This window comes from Pithys albifrons, chromosome 9, assembly GCF_047495875.1.
Source record: "Pithys albifrons albifrons isolate INPA30051 chromosome 9, PitAlb_v1, whole genome shotgun sequence".
Classification (NCBI taxonomy): Eukaryota; Metazoa; Chordata; class Aves; order Passeriformes; family Thamnophilidae; genus Pithys; species Pithys albifrons.
The window spans coordinates 30,795,209-30,815,827 of NC_092466.1; the positions used below are offsets into that span (position 1 = coordinate 30,795,209).

Here is a 20,619-nt window from a genome sequence, read left to right on the forward strand (position 1 = left end):
ATTTTGTTGACTGAGTCTTAGCAATTTAATCCAGCTATGGTTGTTTCTGAGCATATAGTGATAAGGATATACAGCTCACAACTTCATTGGCCTTGTAGGAGCCACAGCAAACAAAACCATTACATTTGTAGAGCTAATTCAAAAGCAATGAGATGCCAACACTATTTATTTCTGAACTTGATCAGCAAACTTTAGAAGCCTTCCAAGCACCTTTGTTTCAGTTCCATCATTAATTTTGCCTACCCAATTTGTTCCTCTAATGGATATAATGCTGTACTTCAAGTGAGACTGGCAAGATGAATGTTTGCCTCCCTAAGTGGGCCTGGCAGGGCAGCAGCAGGCAGGGCTGCTACACATCCAGGGCAGTTACATAACCAGCGCGTGCGCACATGAATGCACTTCTTTAACAAGATGTAGCTGGGACGTCTCTTCATGCTCTGATGAATCCTTTATCTTGCGGCGTCTTAAGGCCACATCCTGTATATATTTGATCATATGGAGGCAAGTAAAAATAAAAGGGTTTAAATAGAGCATGCAGCTACTGTATGGAGACAAACAGAATTTTAAAGAACACGTTTCTGTGTGTTCAGGGGCAGTGTGAGCAGCTGGCTGTGTAAAAGCAGCTCCCCCGTGACTGAGCAGGAAGCCGTTCATTGCAGTGAGTGTGTGTCCCATGGCTAACTGAACAAGAAAGGCACCTGAATAGCTGGGGAAAGGTACAGGTGTCTTACCTGGCTAACAGACTGCTCAACACTGTTTCCTCAAAACTGCAGGTGAGTGGAGAGAGAGAAAATGAGCACTGAAAAAAGATCCCCTCTCAGATGTGACAAGTTGACTCACAGCTTAAGTGTAACACTGAGTTCCTAATCAGCTGCTACATTTTCATTTATACAAAATTTCACTATGGAGCTAATTCACAGCTACTGAAAAGCACTAATTAATATTATCAGAGAGGTAAAAGACATGTTAGCAAGATTAAATGACAGAGGTTCTTTCTACAATAGTAATGATCGTTAGAGCATCAAAGCGATGACTATTCCAGTGTAGCTTCTCATTTCCTTAAAAAAAAACAAACCACAAGGTAAAAAAAAAAAGATGCTTAGCACATTAAACAAAAACTGCACCCTCTCTAGTCCTCCCAAGGAGACAAAGCTGTGAATGTTTAACTTCTGGTTTGTGAGTTGGTTTTGAAAAAAAGTATTAATTCCATTTGACTAGGGGTTGACATTGGATATGATATGGGGTCACTATATTACTGTATCAGCCACAAAGAGGACAGAAAAAAAGAAGAGAAAAGCAATTATGTGGAGATACTTTCTGGTTTTTTTCTCTTCCCAGGAGGAAAGATGTTACTGAGGTCAGAGGGAGAAAGAGATGAATTCTACTTTCCTGAGAAGAAAAAACAGTAAAGGAAATAGCTTTCATGTCTTCAAGTAAAGGGTACTGCAGATAATTTATACTGAAGGAACACCTTTTTCCACTTGCTGGTGTTGATGGGCAAAGAGGTTAACTCAGCCTAATAGACCCTAGTGCCCTATTAATATGTCAAAATAATTTAGTAGTGATAATTTACTGCTTCACACACAGACTGGAAGAGAAGGCTTTTCTAAGCTTCAAGAAAGAAATGGAGGAAGGGACAGCATTACAAAAGGTAGGACAAATACCTACTAGAAGTCTGATTCTCTTTCATCTTGACACTAAGCTAAATCTAGTGCAGCACATAACCACATAAGAATGTGCACTTTGGATGTAATTATTTGCCAGTCTAGTTGTTCAAAGCTCCTGTTGCCTTAAAAGAAGGAGAGCTGGTTCTGAATCACATGGATGAGTGCTGGCAGATACACATCTGAGCTCCAAAACAGATGACTTCCACTTGGCAATTAATGTTTAGGTCACACTGTTTGGAACAGGGTGGGGAAAACGCCCACTTTAATGTTCAACAAGGAGTCTTTTTCAAATAACCTTCGTATTTCTGGTTAGTACCCCAAATTATTAGGACAGTGTAATTCTCTCCAGCTTCTGACCTGGGTGATCACCCTGGCTGCAAATGTGGGGAAATTCTCCAGAACTGAATAAGGATTGAGCTCATCTTGCAAGGTAGAGAGCAAGCAATTCATCTTCGCACTATTTGATCATTTGTCTTTATGAAAAATATAAATTTAATATCTTTAGAATCCAGAAACTTGGCGTTATATTTGATTGAAAATAGTCGACAAGTTCACATTACAAAGAAATGGATGGAGAAAGGATGTGATCACTCTAGAAACAGTTTGTTAGGAAAACCAACCACACACAGCTACCCTGAAATAATTAATGGAGCAGGAGAAATCAAGCAAATTAAACTCTACATCCAGTGTAATATCTGTCCTTACGGATGAACAAACAGCTCCTCTTTCCTGGGAAAAGAGCACTAGAGCACTCCCTGCCTTGGAAGGTGGTTGCAGTTTTTGTTGTACTTTAATAACCTATTCATAAAAAGAATTAAGAGACAAACAATTAAAAGTATGTTCAGCCTTTCTCAACCCTAACATCTTAGGAAAATGCTGTGGAGAAATAAAGGGGGGGGAAGAGACGGTGCAAGCCTTCATTCAGAATCTGATTTTGCCATTTAGCTATTTGAGCTTTTAGTGGTAGCAAAGAACATGAAGTAATAATTCTGCTGGCTGAGTTCTGACTCCTCACAGATGAAGAGATGCATTATGTGAATGCTGGAATAATTGCAAAGTGATGTTTAGGTCAAGCAATTTGTCTTTGGTCAAGACCATGTTGTGTTAAGTCCTAAAGAATTAAAGCTAGAGGTTTCATACATATGGTTCTTTCACATCTGACAATTAAGAATGTGAACTGAGAAATGAATAAACCTCCACATTAATTTTTGTGATGACAAAAATAAAGCAACTCAAAATTTAGTTATTTGACTTATCATAAGAAACTAGAAATAAAAAGCTTCATAATATGTGCAACTTTAGTGTAGGTTATTAACACTGAAACTGTGGTATCAGCAAACAAAATAGCCACCAAATGTAATATTCTGAAGTCTTCAGTGTATCAACAGCATCTGCTGTCTTTTCAGTCTATTTTTATCTGTTTGATCTTCTGTAAATTTCTCCCTTTGTTCTTAAGATAGAATAGTAAATCAGGAAACTTTTGAAGATGTTTTCCTGCAGTAATAAAGCTGAAATGCCTTCAAAAAATGCCATTAAAAGATGTGGTTCAGATCTAGGATGTCTGTTGGAGTGCTGTTTGCCCTTGCTGGTGAAATAACAAATGCTGGGTAATGTCTCAGGCAGACCCCTTGACACTGAGATCCAACTTGCCATTCATCTTGAGAACAAATTCTACAGGGAATGTGAAGTAGAACTTGTTAGAATAGCAACCTAAAACTGTGCAATAAATGCTCATAGGATTATCAACTAGAACATCTCCTTCTTGGCAGATTTCCTGGGGCACATGATTTTAAGTGCTCTGAAACTCTGCATAGCTCAGAATGTGATGGATTAGACACATGCAATTTTTTTTCTACACCTCACAACATTGTGGAGGGTGGTTTTCCCTTTGTCTCTATCCATTGCCTGCTGCAGCCCACCAAGCTCCTACACAGGGCCTGTGCCCTCCTTTGGAGCCTCACCATCCACAAATATGATGGGTGAGGAGTGCTGGGCTTTTCCATCCAGTGACTTCTGCTTGTGCCTAAGCAGAGAAAACACTAAGCCTTTTGAGCTGCAGCTCTCTATCTACAGCTTGACAGGAAAATTCAAAATACTTTGAGTTATCTTGTGCTGAGCAATAAGCCACCTACGTTTCCCATCTGAAATGAGATCAGCTGCCCTCTGACACACAGTGTTATCCATCACAGTTCACCACAGCAGTTAGAATTACTCTTTAGTATTACAAATTAGCAACACTAATGGTTAGGAAGGCAAGGGAAAAAAACAGGGAAAAAGGCAAAATTAGCAGAGCGCAAACACAGTACATCTCATATAATTATATTTTAATGCATCTAGAAAATGAGGAATTCCCCCAGGTTCTGGTATGCTATGCTGTCCTACAGGATTGCCTCTTTCTCCCATCAGACAGTCGGAGTTTATAAGCATAAGAACGCTAATAATTCCTAAGAAAAGTAAATGTTTGCCCTTACAATATCATATTGGGCTCTGAAGTGTACCTTTTAAGGAAGGCACACAGAAAAAGGAAAGACCTTTCCTAGTCATGTGCTGCATTGATTTAAATGCTGACTGAGCGCAGATGAAGTAGGGACTGTGAAGATTCATTGCCAGTGGCACAGGGAATTTGTATTTCTCGTCATTATCAGTTAGAGAACTTATCTCCACCTCTGAGCTCTCCTTCCAGCCCCTCAGGGGAGGGTAGTTTTAATCAGAAAAATTACACCTAATTGATTTCAAATTTCACTTCCTTGATTTAAACCAAACCAAACCCAAACAGTTTCTTACCAAAATGTTCAGATTAACTTGGAATTTACTAAGATAGTCCTTCTCAACTCTCAACTGACAGCAGACTCTCGGAAGAGCTTAATATTGACACAGAATGTGTCAATAAGATAGAAGTTGAAAATAGCCAGACTGCTAAAGCAGAAATTTCCTTTGCAGTCTGGAAAATCCCTCCATCAATTGTGGTTCTTAAGAAAAAAAGCATAACACTGGTTGTTGCATACTGGAATTGTGAGCAACACCACTGCATAGATATTACCACATCCTGGAGGTATGGGAAGATTATGCTGTGCATTTGAAGATTGTCATACGCAACTATGCATTTACATCAACATGTTGTATATGAAAACACTCAATATTCTCTCCTTATATATTTTTCTGAAACACAGAATTGGAAATACAATACAGCAGAAGCCTTGCAGAGTCTTACAGTCTAGTAGCAGCTCCTGGGGTCACTGAGGTTTGTATCAAAGCTCCAGAAATCAAAGATAGGAACACACAATCAGATGCTTTCCAGGAAACCTTGCAAGTCTATGTAATCTTTTTCTCCTCTACTTAATGGCAATAAGTCTTACATTGTGTTATTTTAGTTCTTGTATGCTTATATACTTAACTTTCTTCAGGCTTGAGATGTACAAAATGAATCTTGGAAGAAAAGAAGGAAGACTATAGCAAGGAGTTTTTATAGCAAACTACCACTGGGGAAATAAAAAGATGTTTTTCTCTTATGCCACTGTCACTTAGATATTGCCTGCTCTTTTTGATGGGCTAATGGTGTTCTGCTTCTCAGCCTCAGGGTCATCATTAATGCATGTTGTCCTCACACCACCCTCTAAATTACCAAAACCTTTCTCAACCTTCCAGTAAGCAAACTTTCTGCAGGCAAAGCCCACTCCCAGTGGAACTGACATCTCCTCTAGAATAAAGAGTGCCGTGTATCAGAAGGCTTTTCACAGGGTTGGATGCAGTTTTATGGCACAGTGACTAGCTCTGGTTTGCTTTAGCTATAAAGATATGGGGAGAGGTCATCTTCACATGAGGGTTCCCTGCCTACCTCAGCTTTTTGACTCGCTCAGACACAGAGTGGATGTGGGGGGTCACAGAAGTTTCTTTCAGCAGTTGCTCTGGAAGCTGCAGAGAATTTCTTCCTTCCTTCCTATCTAACTGCTGTGCTCCTCAGAGACAGGTGGAGCTTCAAAGGTGTTTTCTCACCTGGGCTAAACAGATCCTTCCACTGGAAGATCATCTCAGACAGAAGAACGATATCTGAAGGACTCCCAAAAGATAACTTTGCGCTAATTATAATTTCATGAAAATAGTTTATTCAAAGCACCTTCCTCACCTCCCTAGATGGCATAGCAGCCTTGGAGAAACACCGACTTGCACATGCTTGTTGCTGAGTTAGCACAGTGCAGTCTGGACACGCATCTCCATCACAGCATATACAACTGCCTGCCCTCCTTGGGCACTGCTGCTGGGAATGCCCAAGAAAGGCCTGAACAGGAAAGGGCAGGGCTCTGATTTATAGCAAAAGAACTTTCTTGCACAGGAAACCACAGGTAAAATCAGATTGCTACAGAAACTGGTTTCTCTGTCCTTCCAATAGCCACTAGTTGCTTGCATGCATGTGGATACACCCTTCCAAGTCCTAGATATCTAAGTGTTAGGCAGTCTAGTGATAAAGAAGAAACCCCTCTGTGACCTGTCCTTTTTCTCCAACACCTCAGGCACTCTTAGGCTGAAGATGACCCAATTCTGGTAAAAAAAGTCAAGCCCGTGGCATGAAGCCCTTGCAATAGCACCCAGCTCTAGAACAGCTGAGACAGGAGCAGAGCAGATTCCATTACACATATGGTCACTGTATGCCAACAATAGAGTTTCTGAATTGACAGTCTGGAACAGGAGAGCCCATTGCTGGGTTTCACTTCTCCATGCTAATCACTGTGTTTGTACTTCCAGAAGACAGGAAGCTGATATCAAATTTATTAAAACTCAAGGTAAAACATCAGCTACAGTTTGATTTAAAGGCATAAGTGGCTAATAAACAATAGTTTCTTAAAATAACAGCAATTAGTTTTTCCTTTTGAAAAAAATTGATAAAATAGACTGACTTAAGCCTGTCTGGCCTTCTGATAGCTGTAACCTGGATTCACCCTCACCTCTCCAATATCAACTCAGTCAAAGGAAATGGTGCCTGAAATCGTTGCAATCCTTCAAAGCCCAAGTAGTGACTGTGTTTAGTTTAATCTGGCTAAGAAAGAAGGCTGACTTCATCCTTGGTTACCCTTTATTCTCCTCCTCCTCCACTTGTTTAGCCTGTGCCTCCCAGTTAAGCAAGAGGGAAATATGGTGATGCAATGAAAAGATTTCCTAAGCTTTGAAGCATTTCAGAGAAGCACAGCCAGATGTGAAATTGTACTACAGAAAAAGGATGATGAATAGACATAAAATGCCTGTTACTCTGCAATGCATACCTTGCCAGTAACTGTGACAGGTTTTTTGCTGAGTTTGAGCCCAAGAAGTCAAGCAATTTGGAATGAGTGTTTTCCCTTCGTTACAAAATGGCAATCATCCAGCTGAATAACAAGATCTTGTTTCACTTGGAAGGAGGTTAGCAAGGTTCTTGGACCTGCTTCCTTGTTTACAGGTAGAATAAAGAGCATCACAAACTGAGTTACTAAAATTATTGCCACCCATTCCAATGGGACCTTTGTTGTGTCATCTTCTGTGCACTTACAGCAAGGCAAGAGAAGAAAGCACAGACACCAGTGCTAATGCAGTTCAGTGGAAGAGCTGACATGACAACAATCCCTTGGCTGCAAGAGTACAAACCTGTAAAAGTAGGTACATTCCCAACTCTCCCAGTCTCTATAGTCAGCAGGCACACAGGCTGGCAGGCACTGTAATACCTGTAAGAGCTCCTGGAGCTTTGCCTATTTTCCCAGTTGCAGTGAAAGAAGGGAACAAGGGACTGTACGACAGCTGAGAGACAGGCAGGTGTACACCGGTGGGGTGAGGGAATCAGCTGCTACTGGGTATCACTGGGGACATCCTTTACTTACAGTACAGCACCACTGCTCACCTCCTGCCCACACACAAAATCATCAAACTCATGTCTTTCCCTGCCTTCACTGCTGGAACCTCTTTGTTCCCTCAGGCCTCTCAGAAACACACTGAAAGCAGCTGAAGAGACGTCCTTTGCCACAGGTCTGCCCTCCTTTTTCTTACAACTTTTCATCAGCTGTTTTTACCACACTTGCCCTTGGCCTTAAGGCTCAGAGCTCTGCCTTCATCCTACACACCCACTCACATTTTCTCTGCCCTTCTCCACCTTGGCTATACTGATGGTAGGAGCTGGTTATTTATCCTGTCCTCACACATTTGTCTTCACATTGCCCCCTCCACACAGGCATCTGCTGTTACCATAATCCTCTCCTGTTCAAATCTCACCCAGAATTCATACTTTCCTAAAGAGTATAAACACACATTGAGAGATAGAAAAGTAATGTTGATATGCATTTATTTAACAAGAACAAAGGAAAAATGATTGGTGGTTTGCATATCTTTGCTCCATATCTTTGCTCTGTTGCTCATCTCACATTGTCAACAACTCAAATAGGGGCCTTTGCTCAGTGGGGAAGCAGCACACCCTGGACAGTGTTTACAGAAACTAAAACAATGAGGAGGCAATGAGCAGGCTAATATGGGTAAATTTTAGGATCCACTTTGCAGTTTGTGTAATCAAGGATCAAGCAAGGGGTTTGCTACTTGGTGCTTATAATTTTACTTTGCACACAACTTTTCCTGGTGCTGGGTCTCCCTACAAATTTGCTGCTTTACCAGAATCTAACTCATCTTTCTGTGCAGCATTTTCATTACCCACAATCTGATTAGCACTAAAGGACAAAATTCAACTCCATATTACTGTTATTTATGCTACAATTCTTTCTGTCACAACAACTTTATCTAGATTCCCAACCACCCTACAGCAGAGATGTGCTCTCTCTCTGGATGCCCTCACCCAGTATCACAAGCACAAAGAAGCTGTTTCAGTGCTCTGAGTCACAGCTCAGCCCACTGCTCTTTCAGGCTGCTGTCACTGCATCCACAGTTCCACAGGTATCCCAGAACTATGCCCCTCTCTGATGATGACAGCTAATGGAGGCAGAACCTACATCTTGAGGAGGAGGCAATAATGGCCTTATTACTTTGGATATGCTCTCCCTAAGTGCTCCTGATCCAAAACAGAGCTGCTGAAGTCTAAGACTTATTATTTTATTAAAACAAGCATGGGCAGATGGTATTTAGTGGCACTGGTACTAAATGCTGCTAATTGCTAATGTGGTAGCACTGCTAATCCCTAATCTTATTTCTGAGTGGGAAAGAGTTGACCTAACACCCCATTTGTCTTCCTTGCTTCTGTGATTAGAGCTTATCAAATACTCAATGCCAAAGCTCATGATGGTATGAAATGCCTTAATGCTCTAATTTGGTCAGCTAAAGGACTTAGAAATGAGAGGTCAATGTCACCAGTGAAAGGAAAGCACACTAAATCAGTAGCCTATTTACCTATTTACTCTCAAATCAGCATTTGCCTTCACTTTGAATGCCTCTTGTTCCTTTGATTCATCTTCCTATTGTCCCAGGATCACTATCACATTTCCTCCCTGCCTTTGTTATGGTACGGTTTGATAAGCCACAATTTTGCACAGCCTTTGGTTTGGTTTGCTGGTTAGTTTATAATAACAACAACTACTACTACTATTATTATTATGTTGGTTGGTTGGTTCTGGGGTCTATGTTAGAAATACGTTGAAATAAGCTGAAATCACATTTGCATTTTTGCATATATATGTGTGTATGTACATATATATACACACACACACACGCCTCCCCGTGAACAACTGAAGCAGACAGGTCCTGATAGACTGTTGGAGAAGCCAACCAGAAAAATACATGTATTCTTTAGCCAAGAGTCAGTAACTGAGGAACTCCCCTGCCACTGCCTGGGCTGTGTTGTGGCTTTGCTGCTTCTCTTACAGGATCAAGAGGGTCAGTTCCTTCACTCTACCATGACTTCAGCCATGCAGATCCCACTATTGGCTCCCCTCCACTATTAGGTCTCATTTCATTTTCTACCTCTCCAGTTCCTCAGATCTCCTTTACGTGTCACCTGACTCTTGTACATGCAGTGAATGCACAGTTGCTTTATTCACCTAAACTTTATGTTCACTGGAAACTGCACAGTGAGGAGAATTCAACAGACACACAATACTCCTGCTGTATGTTAAAGCTCCGTGTGGAAGCATTTCTCTCACTGAATCCCAGCCTATCTTTTGCAATACGGGAACCATGACAGTAGCAACTAGTTTTGATTAAAACAGAAGTTTTCAAAGGTGAGGACTAGAGCTCAGGTTCAGTTCAGCATTCCAGGCCAAGCCCCTTTCCATCATATGGTAGCAGAACAAGTATAGTCAGGTCAGGCCCCTCGGCTGTGAGACCAATGTACCTTTCCCCAGCTCTGTGGAAAAGGTGTTGCAAAGGATGAATAAGTAAATGCAGCATAACTGAGATTCCCCACTTACCCTTGCAGTGAAGTCCACAGCAGCACCCCGATTTAACAGCAGTGTAGCTACATTGATATTCCCATAGTGAGCAGCTATGTGGAGGGGAGTGAACCCGCTCTGGAAAAAAGAAAACAAAACACAACCAATAGATACTTTTAAAAAATATTTCTTTATTACTCCAAACTTAGTAGCACATCACTGACAAAAGCTAGTAATAGGAATCTGCTGCAAGTCACCACTCCAATTCTGTACTAGTTTTCACTCACTGATGTTTATTTATAGTATCTCACAGAGATATAAATAAAATCATATTGCTATGCAGGAAGGAAAAAAAATTAACATAATCATTCTAGAAGAAAAGAAGCTGAATAAAACTTTCAGTTATTCCCAAAAAAAAGCAGCAAAACATGTGAGTATTAAAGCAATGATCTGACTTTTATAAGAAATTAACTTCCAACTAGAAATACATAATTATTGGCATTATGTCAGTCTTGCAAGTTTAATCTCTTAGAGATTCTTTACAGAAGTTCAAATACAAGTCATTTAATGATATTTGCTAACTGATTTTTATAAATTCAAAGTAGATGCAAATGAAAATAACATCAAAGGCTATTTAAAATTATTAATATGATTTTTTCCAAGGGTTAGCACCATAAAGATCAGTCTCCCACTGTGGGCAGTCACACTGGGTTAAGTTCAGACACCATGAGTTACCACCCTAATTAGAAGATGCCTTACTGATAAAATTATTTCAGCAACTGATTTGCATATTTGAGTAGTTTTACTTCCTTATAAAATGCTAAAACATGCAGCAATTCCATCAATCCTGCAAAGTATGAAACCTTATGGGAACTAGATGCATTTCTAAATTGTTAGCAAGCCATGCTAGCTGCAACTGCCTTGCTTTGGGAGTTTTGCAGATATAAAACCACTCTCAGATCATTCTATTTGCTGACACCATCAAGGTAAGTGTCATGCAGAAGCCTAGAATCAAACCTGGATGCACAATATGACAGGGTTGTCTGCAGCTCTTAACACATCTGATAAACATATGCTCCATGAGAATCCCTGAAAACTCCATCTTACATAAAATGGCCCTTTTACAATGACAGTTAGTTCCCAAGAATGCTTAGCTCTTACTTTTAAACCCTAGTTTCAGCTGCAGAAAGCCCTGGTGTATCTAAACTACAGTCTTCTCTAGCACATGCTACTCCATTTCATCTAAAGCAGGTGTCTATCCTATAAAAGGCGATGCAAAAAGGAGGAAGAAATGATGCAGCAGCACTAAGTCATGAAGGAGTGATGATGCATATATATATTTATATATACCTCTGTTGTTCTATTCACCATCATCTAGGTTAACACATTTGGAAGCAAAGAGGGGGAAAAAATGAACGGTTAGTTCACCACTGGTGATATGGATGCAGAAAGCTTCATGATAGCTACATGGCATGGCAGCTCACATGGCAGCACAATTGGCACACAAAGGAAGCTCAATGGAATGGAAGCTCAATGAGTATTTTGAATGCTAATTGTTACATGTTTACCAAAGTTCTTAAAGTACCAATTGCACAAACAACTAACCAAATTATTTAATTGCTCAATACCTATAGCCCATCACTGCGGGAGTGGCTTTCATTTCCAAGATAATTCAAATAATATTTGCTTATTATTTTCCATTTGCAAAGTTTCTACAAGAGAAATTAAACCTGATATAAACAGAAAGGAAATGGGGAAGAAAGAGGCAAAGGAAGCAAATTGGATGTCACTCATGAAAAGAAATTATGTGTAACTCTGCAGCAAAATACTTCACACTGAGGGAGATCTTCACAGGATGTAATACCTGTGGTCAGCACCTGACAGCATCAAGCCTGTTTCCTTTTGCCAACTGACCTTTGACTCCACATCAGCGTTGTGGTCGTTCTGCAGGAGCAGAGCCGCTGCCTTGGTGTCGTCCTTGCGGGCAGCGATGTGGAGGGCAGGGAGACGCACCTTCCCCTTCGTATCGTTTTCAAGCAGCAGCGAAACCACCTGGTCGTGACCTTGCTGCAAAGCCACTGCCAAAGGTGTGAAACCATCCTGCAACATACAACGGGCACTGTCAACACATGTGCCAAGATTTCCAAGGGGTGGGAGGTGGAAGGGAAGAGATCTCAGCACTAGTTAAGAGGACTGGCTCAAATTCAAACAGCAAGAGTAACCTGGTACAAATGAAAAGTAGCCCACAATAACACTGAAATTGGAGTCAAGTGTTGGTGAACGAGATTCCAAATGCTCAAAACACCTTTTTGGCACTCCAGACTTAACATAAAATTATCAGGCACAAGCAAATAAAAATTACTGAGACTTGGGGGGAAAAAACAAGTGCAAAATTACTCACAAATTAACAGTTAATTACACAGATATTTATTTATGTGTTTAATTATATAAAATGGTATAAAAAGCCAAAATATTAAAATTACAAATGTTAATGATGTCTCCATAGTAAATTGTCATCCATTCCTTCCACATCAACAGATTACAATCTACATTTTTATGATTTCTTTTTTGAAAGAAAAAACCCCAAACAAATAAAAACAAAGGAAAAATCCCACAAGACTTGAGCTCTAACCTCTGATGTATTTTATATGTGGATTTAAAATATGATAATTATATGTGAATACCACATTCTCTCAATATACTGATTGTTTTACTATGATTTCCCTTTATGACAATCTATATAAACGTGATGGACAATCCTCTTACAAAGAAAAATTATTTCCTTTAGATTAGCTATTAGCAGAATTGGTGGAGAATAAGAAATCTGAAAAAGAGAAGGTTTTTATTTAACAGATTTTAGAGCAGAATCCTCAAATATATGAAAAATATAGTCTGGGAGGTTTTTATAATTTTTTTTTTATTGATTCTTAGAAAAGAACTAAAGAGTTGTCATTCAGATTTTGCTCCTTCCCAAGCATTTAACTGTCCTTCCAATCCAGGAACATGTTCAGCTTTGTCCAAGAAAATACCCATAAATGACTCAAAAAATCACAAAGACATACTATTTGTGGTATTTATTTATTATATTTGTCACTCAATTACTATGTCCAAAGCTTGTGTTACCAAACTTCATTACTGTTTAGTAAGCAAACACCTTCCTTCACTTTTCAACTACTGCTATCATAGTGAAGCTTTGTAAGTATGAAATAAAAGTGCAGCAGTGATACAAAACGTAGATCCTTACCCTATGTCAAAAGTGCAGAGTTGAAGTGTTAACTTTTTAACTTTTAGAATGCAAAGGAATGTTTTTTCAGCAAGGGATTTCTCTCTCTAGCTTACCAAAGAACACCTCAGATTAGGAGGAGAAACAGGACATGTCCTGAAAAAGAGCAGTTTTAAAAATCTTTTGGCGGGGACCAGGGGGAATCACTGAAATTCCTTGAGTCCTAACAAGCTCTCCTACTTCCCGCCATGCTCCCTGAATTTTTTCCCCTTCTTTTAAGCAGCCTTTCCTGCTGCCTCTGGCTGCCCATCCTCCAGCAGCAGGGCAGGGCTCAAGGGTCAAACAACCGCACAGGCTTGGGCTGTGGGCAGAGAGGGACATGGAGGGGGTGAAAAACCCTGTGTAGCTCTCAAGGCCAAAAATCCTTTGTGAGCATCCCCACAAGAGGGCTCTGGCAATGTAGAAACTCTGTACCTGCAGAAACAGAGGCTCCTGTCTGCAAAAATCCTGGAGACCTTGGCTTCCTGCTCTACTTACACAACCAACAGCAAATTCAGCCACTTCACACAGAAAAGGGGTGCGGATATCTACAATGTCTTTGTTTATCAGGCTTTCTCTTCTGCTAAAAATGCAGCTAACAATAATATATATTAAAAAATAATCGTAGGAACACATTTTCTTCTTTCCCTAAGGAAAGGAGAGTGGACATATGGCTTGGAGCCCTTCAATCCCAGGGCAGAGGAGCTGTATCCCCTGTACCTCTGGTTTCCTAACTCTGATGAGATCTGCCCATCATTTCAGCGTGTGCAGAGACTGCTGTGCCAAGGCCAAGAAATTGTGACCAGGAATACGAGCACTGACAGGAAGGCATTTCCCGCCACGTGCTCCCTGAAGGTGCCAACTCACAAAAACAATTTCAAGTACCGTGATCTCAGCACTAGAATTAAACTGCACTTTAAACCCTAAGATGAAGCACATTCCAGAAAAAAAAAAACCCATCAAACACAACAAAAAACCAAAATCAAAACAATCATTTTACTAAAATAGAACCAATTATTTTCCTTGTTTAGATTAAAACACCTTCATTCAAGTGTTTTATTTTTAAAGAATATTTAGCTAAGTGGGAATCCTTCAATTACAAAAGGTTTTGCATTTATAAAGGGAAATCAGATTTATATGAAAACTTGGAACAAGAGAAAATAGAAAAGCAACCATAAGAAACTATCTCAAACAAGAAAGGCAAGAAAGGCAACACTGTTTTGTAGTCTGGTATCTTCAAAGGAATTCTCCATGGGTAAAATTAGATTGCACCTTATCATCAAGCTGAGTTGGAGAAAAGCTCAACATAAACTGACATACAATGCTCAAGGGAAAAGCCATACCAAAGAAAAAGAACAAAGTCCCCATTCAATTTTTTTTTTAAAAAATCTATTTCCAGAAAATCATACAGTGGCAAGAGTATATTCAAAATTTGGAATTCTGGGGGTTCTGTGTCATCTTTCCAAGTTTTTACAAAGAAATAGAAATTAGTGTTCTGACAACTGCAATTTTCAACTAATTTTCCAGATGTAAAATATTTCATTTTGGTATTTCTTGACTTTCATATCTTTGGACATATCTAGAAAGTAGCTCAGACATACACTTCTACTTATAACTAATTTTCAGTGGTTTTTGACACATAATTTTGATCTATTAGTGATTATTATACAGTGATACTATGAGGTACAGAGTGGCAATAAACTAATTTTGCATTCCAAGTAACCCTGGGTTTTCCCTGATATCCCAGGCTGGCTCCGAAGCACAGGTAAACAGTTGTTCTTGCCTTTTGGTTGCCACTCTTCTCATTACTCACTATTTTTGATAAAAGCACAGAGAACTTTTATATTACACACACAGCTTCCCTGTTTCAGCTCTTAACCTGAAAGATTAGCAGTTATGACTAAGAATACATCTATATTTAGAACCGTTTCTAGTTAAAGTCTTTTTTATTTTAGAAATGGCAAGAGATAGTTTAAATTGCTGAAAAGCCCATAACAATATTAATTAGCACACTTCACAGAGAGCTTTTTATGCGTCTTTAATTTTGTATTGAAAAGACTAGTTTGACATAAGCTGGCAGAAATCGCTGCTAGAGCACATTTTACTTTGTTCATAAAGTGAGAAATGCAAACTTTTACCTCTGTGGCAAGGCTTTGACTGGCACCATTGTCAAGAAGAAACTTAACAACCTCCAGGTGGTTTTCTTGGGCTGCCATATACAGTGGAGTGAAGCCATTCTGAAATAGGAAAACAAGAGTGTAACATTCCACAAACCTGCCAAACTCAGGTAGATTAGGAGAAAAACAAACTTCTTGCTCTCATACCAGTTAATGCCACAATCTCCCTTGACTTTACTGAAGATAGGAGAGGGGTAATATTTAAAAGGACACAGTGAAATCTTTCAGCTCAGAGAGAATAATTCCTTCTACATCCATTGTGAAGTTAAAGTAAAAATCAGTGTGGACAGATGATTTGGTAGCAAGGAGCTGTGATTCCTGACAAAAACAGCCTCAGCACTGGAAATGCAAAACAGGGCAGGGAAATACAATACAAGTTTGTAGCAAAAGCAAGAGCAATGGCTCTTCAGAGTAATTGCCATTTTTTCCTCTTCTTTCCCTTAGCTTTGACTTCGTTTTCACTTGTGCCAGCTACTTATGCCTTCAGTCTCCACAAAGAGCTGCCCTCTGAGCATAGTCTGCCTGTGCTCACTGAGTGACTTCAAATTTCAGGCACCAGGAGATCTGAGGATCATTGGTTCTCAGCAGTCTGAGGCAGAGGTTTATCAGTGTTTCTGACCACATTAGAGCATCTCTCAAATTATGCTTGAGTGAGTGATTTCAATCAATGCAATACAAGTATTAGAGGCTGCAGAGCTTAACTCATTCTTAGGTAAGTGCCTTCCTCTTAACAGTCAATGCTTTTGTCTTTGCCCTGACTGTAAACAAGTCACAGCCTTTCAGAAATTGAATTTTTGGGGCCCAACAAAAATGCATTTTTCCCTATTGTTACAAGAACCTCTACAGTTATAGTGGACACTGACTTAGATTCTGCAGAAAACAAATGGAGCCAGAGACAAGCTGAGAAGAGTTTGGACATATATTTGCATCAAAGAAAAAACCTCCACATTCTGTGCTCTGGAGAAATGAAGGGGAACCACAGCCTGTGACCCATAGGAGGGGAATTGGGCTGAGCTACAGCTGCAGTGAAACAGCTGAGAGACATGTGAGTGGCACAGCAATGGGGCAGAGCTGGAGGGCACACGGCCAGCACAGAACAGGCAGCAGGGCACAGGTGAGCTGAGGCCAAGCACGCGGGAGGCTGCGCTGGCAGCAGTGACAAACACGAGGTCAGAACAAAGGACAGGCGGAGAGGAAACGGCATGAACTGGATGTTTGATCCAAGGGGAACTTTACAATCAGAGAGACACTGAGCAGCTGTGAAGCCACATGTTTCCAAGGCTTGCACAGGCTGCAGGGTCTGCTGCTGTTCCAGTATTTTGATAATTTGGTCTCTATTCAGGAAAGCACAGCCACAAGCATAAAGCAGGCGCTGAAGTCCTACCAGAGCCAAAGCCTAAGGTTAGCAATGTGTTAATGCACTCTTCAGAACTGAGTCCTAAGGCCTTAGTTACCATGCACTCAAAATTCTACTTCATTAAAAGCAATTAAGCCAGAAAGCACTTGCTAAGGTACCTAATATGTAACACTACAAGTTATTATAGTGAAGAGCAGTCTGGCATTTGTCCCTATCATTTTGTGGCATATTTAGTGTCTATTTACTAACTCAGCTAGAAAAAAAGATTAATATTTTTTTGTTTGTTTCAAACATTTACAGTTAGAAAGGCAACAGGAAACACTAGCTAATTAACAGTTTCAGAAAATAATTAATAGGCAGAAATTCTCAGATTCAAGTATTACTAGCATTTGGAGACAGAGCAGAACCTTCTTTCCTAAGCTAAATTATCGTCGTGTTTTCAACATCTTCCTCAATCCCTCCCTGCCATAGTTTGCATTTTCTCCACTCTTTATAAAGGGGCTGGAATTACCAGAGCAGCACAGATCTATAGAAATCATTTTGCCTTCAATATTAATTTATAGCCCCTAAAAGAGGTACGAAATTCAGACTTATGAAAAATTTACAGTTTGGAGGTGTTTCTTTTACAGACAGGAAGATTTGTTTAAAGAAGAACTGACAGCCTAACGTGGAAAAGCCGCTACCTTCAAGGAAAGAGGAGACAAAGCCAGGGTCAGTATCAAAAACAGATAATCAAAACAAAAAATAATCTTTGGGTAGGGTCTCTGTGTGTATGCCAGATTGAGTAGAACTTTATTCTAAGCTTTAAGAAGGCTTAAATGTTGCTCAATACCACAACCAAAGCTGGTCCAGGGGCAATTTGGTAACAGGGAGCACCACAGATCTCCTCAAAAGATTAATCCCATCTGGAATATCTCACTCCCAGATATTGTGAGGACAATATATGCACTGTATGAGTGTCCCCAAGTGAAAATACCAAAGGCATCCATAGTGGGGAAGGGGGAGAAATAAATCCTTAATTCTTGTATGTTAGCAGAATCAGGGTAACATGTGGCAAAACCTTAGGGTGTATGGACAATGCAGTTATATAAGATGTTTACAATCTCAGATTATTTTTAGTTTCAGGGCTGAATACACAAGTTCTCAAACACAAGCAGAAAAGATCCTGTCAACCCCATCTTAATTTCTTCAACAGGCAAACCTTAACAGCCACAGAAGATTTTACTGAAAAATACATTTTGTTGTTGTTTTTCTCTTTAAGTTTAAATTATATAGTGCCTGGAACCAAATATTGCTGTATTTAACAAGTAGAAAAGAGTAAGAAAGGAGAATTGAGCCACCTATTTTCTTTGTCCAGGTGAAGAAAGCGTGAAATATGAGCACAAATAACCAGGATTTTTGAAATAGATTCTGTTAAGCATGCTGTTCATATTATTTGAGAGACCAATTAAAAGCCCACCGTGTTTCTTTAAAATGAAAATTTTTTTAGCTTTCCTTTTAGCAAACATTTCCTATCATGCCCACATCTTTGTAATACAGGAAAATGACAATACTGAGCCAGATGAGAAGACTGTCTCTCAATCCGAAGCCTTCTCTGACACTGCCTGCCTGCCAGCCAGCCCCTGAGCAGGAATGCGGTTGCATAAAGTGACACTCTCTGGCACAGCCACCTGACTTGCAACAATCTGTAGTTTGTGCATTTTTTGAGCCAGAGTTTTTCTGTTTCATTTTCCTTTGCTCTTCACAGCAGCGCTGTTTTCTTTCCAATTCTCCATAATTGACCTAAACATTCCTTCAAAGGACTTGACCAAAGTTATAAGCTCTGCATATGCTTGCAGTACCTCCTTGTACAAGGAAAGGGGATGAGCTCAATTAAGCCTGACACAGTCAATTATGTGAAACTGGATCCCTTTATTTGAGCCCGTTCTCTCCAGTCTCCTGTTCCATCTCCTCTGACTCTAACAAGTACCAGCTCGTAGGACACTTGTAGGGCAGATCTAAGGTTGAAGGGTTCATGCTTTACTGTGCTGCCTGTTACACAACCACTTCCAGTATCCTGCAAACACCCCTGGATGTGCCTTCACTTTCTTCCTCTCCAGGGATGTGTGACTTTGGGACAACCTAAACCAGAGACATTATTTCTATGTTTTCTCTGTTGATAAATGAGGTGGGCAACTGAGAGTTAATACCAGTATTGTTGACATCCCATGTGGCAAAAGACCTGAACACAGCCTGGGATTACATTGCACCATTATGCCTATGGGGGAGGATATGTCCATGATGCATCCTGGTACACTCTGACCACCTGCCAAGGGGTAGAGCAGGTGAGGGAGAGCCAGAAGCATTTCAAGTTTAAACTGTAGGTTAAGTAACAAGATAGGAATGAACTCAGCACTACACTCTCTAAAGGGCCTGCTTCAGTAATAAAATGGCAGCTGTGTATTCAGACTTTGTTCTTTTACCTGTTGTTACCTGTGTGTGTGGAACAACCAAAAAAGAATGTTTTTCTTTTATGATACCTTCATCTCACCCACTCTTATCAAACCCTGTTTTCAAGAGCCAACTTTAACACAATAAGATCTACCAAATACACTTATCAATATTATAGCTTTTAAGGAGAGAACAATTTTAATGTCAACAAAGTTTTTGGTAGTAGCAAACAGGGACATATTACTTTACCTGAGACTGTGCATTGACATTGGCTCGATTTGTAACCAAAACTTTGACCACTTCTGCTTGTCCAGCGAGGGATGCTATGTGCAATGCTGTGTTTCCTTTCTGAAATTACAGACAGTGAGATTGGAAAGGAGAACAAAACCCAAGCTTGAATATGTAACAATACAATCAAGAACAGATTCCACTTTAAAACAGAGTATTCCTTGCAATAAAATACTCTAACTGAATAATTCTAATGGGTGAATAAATCTAGAAGACAGTGACAGAAGATAAAACAGAAATCTACAATTTGTCCAGTAAATATCCTCCCTAGTAATCTGTGGCATTTACTATCATCTAAAAAGTTTCTATTAAACGATTATTGAGACCACCCCACCAGTGGAAAGCAGGCAATTCCTGCTGCAGCAATGCCTGCAATCAGCTGGCTGACACCTTGTGCTCATGCCATCAGTGTGAACAGGGGAACAGCCAGACAGGCCTGACTGACCTTTGTGGCTGCATCCACACTGGCACCTCGCTGTATCAGTTCAGACACAACTTCTACGTGTCCTTCTTTGGAAGCGAGATGGAGAGCATTCAACCCATTCTGATTAAAAAAAAAAAAAAAAGAGAAGGGAAAAAATAAAAGCAATGAGAAACATTGGCAAAGGTTTCCCAGTCAATCAAACATATCAAGACACAAATTATTATTAACCCATTGAGAGAACTGCTTCAAAAAACTACTCTTAGGTAAACTTTACAAGAACTAAATTATAAGGGAAGCGTAAGAATTAAGCCAAGATATACTTGCTCTGGGATTTCAAGTTCTGTGTGCTGTCCCATGATCTGATGTAATATAAATGGAATGAAAGATAACATTAAATAGCACAACATTCTCTGACTACAAGTGAAATGGTGTCTGGGTAAGGGATACAGTGTTATTTGTACAAAATATGAGCAAATATGGCTCATCAAAAAGCATATAAGTTATCTCTGACTTGAAGTGCAACTATAAATTCAAGTAGCTGAAAAAGGTATTTATCTAGTAAATTTGATCAAAGTATTCTTCAACCTGATTTGAAATGTTGATGTCCACTCCATTTTTTAAGTAGTCAAGAGCCTTTTCCAAGTTGCCAGCTCGAGCAGCTCTCAAGTAACTTGCATTTGTGTCAGA

The 20,619-nt window shown here is 39.9% G+C and overlaps 1 protein-coding gene across 12 annotated transcripts in view; it reads right to left on the bottom strand.

Annotated features, from left to right (window-relative positions):
- Positions 1–20,619, bottom strand: part of ANK3 (ankyrin 3) — a 353,784-nt gene that overhangs the window by 124,742 nt on the left and 208,423 nt on the right. For all 12 annotated transcript variants that reach the window (XM_071564343.1, XM_071564342.1, XM_071564344.1 and 9 more), the window contains 6 exons: positions 20,518–20,619; positions 19,954–20,052; positions 19,470–19,568; positions 15,395–15,493; positions 11,909–12,094; positions 10,034–10,132 (listed from right to left, as the gene is read on the bottom strand). In XM_071564343.1, coding sequence (XP_071420444.1) covers positions 10,034–10,132; positions 11,909–12,094; positions 15,395–15,493; positions 19,470–19,568; positions 19,954–20,052; positions 20,518–20,619 — 684 coding nt within the window. The remainder of the gene's footprint in view (positions 1–10,033; positions 10,133–11,908; positions 12,095–15,394; positions 15,494–19,469; positions 19,569–19,953; positions 20,053–20,517) is intronic.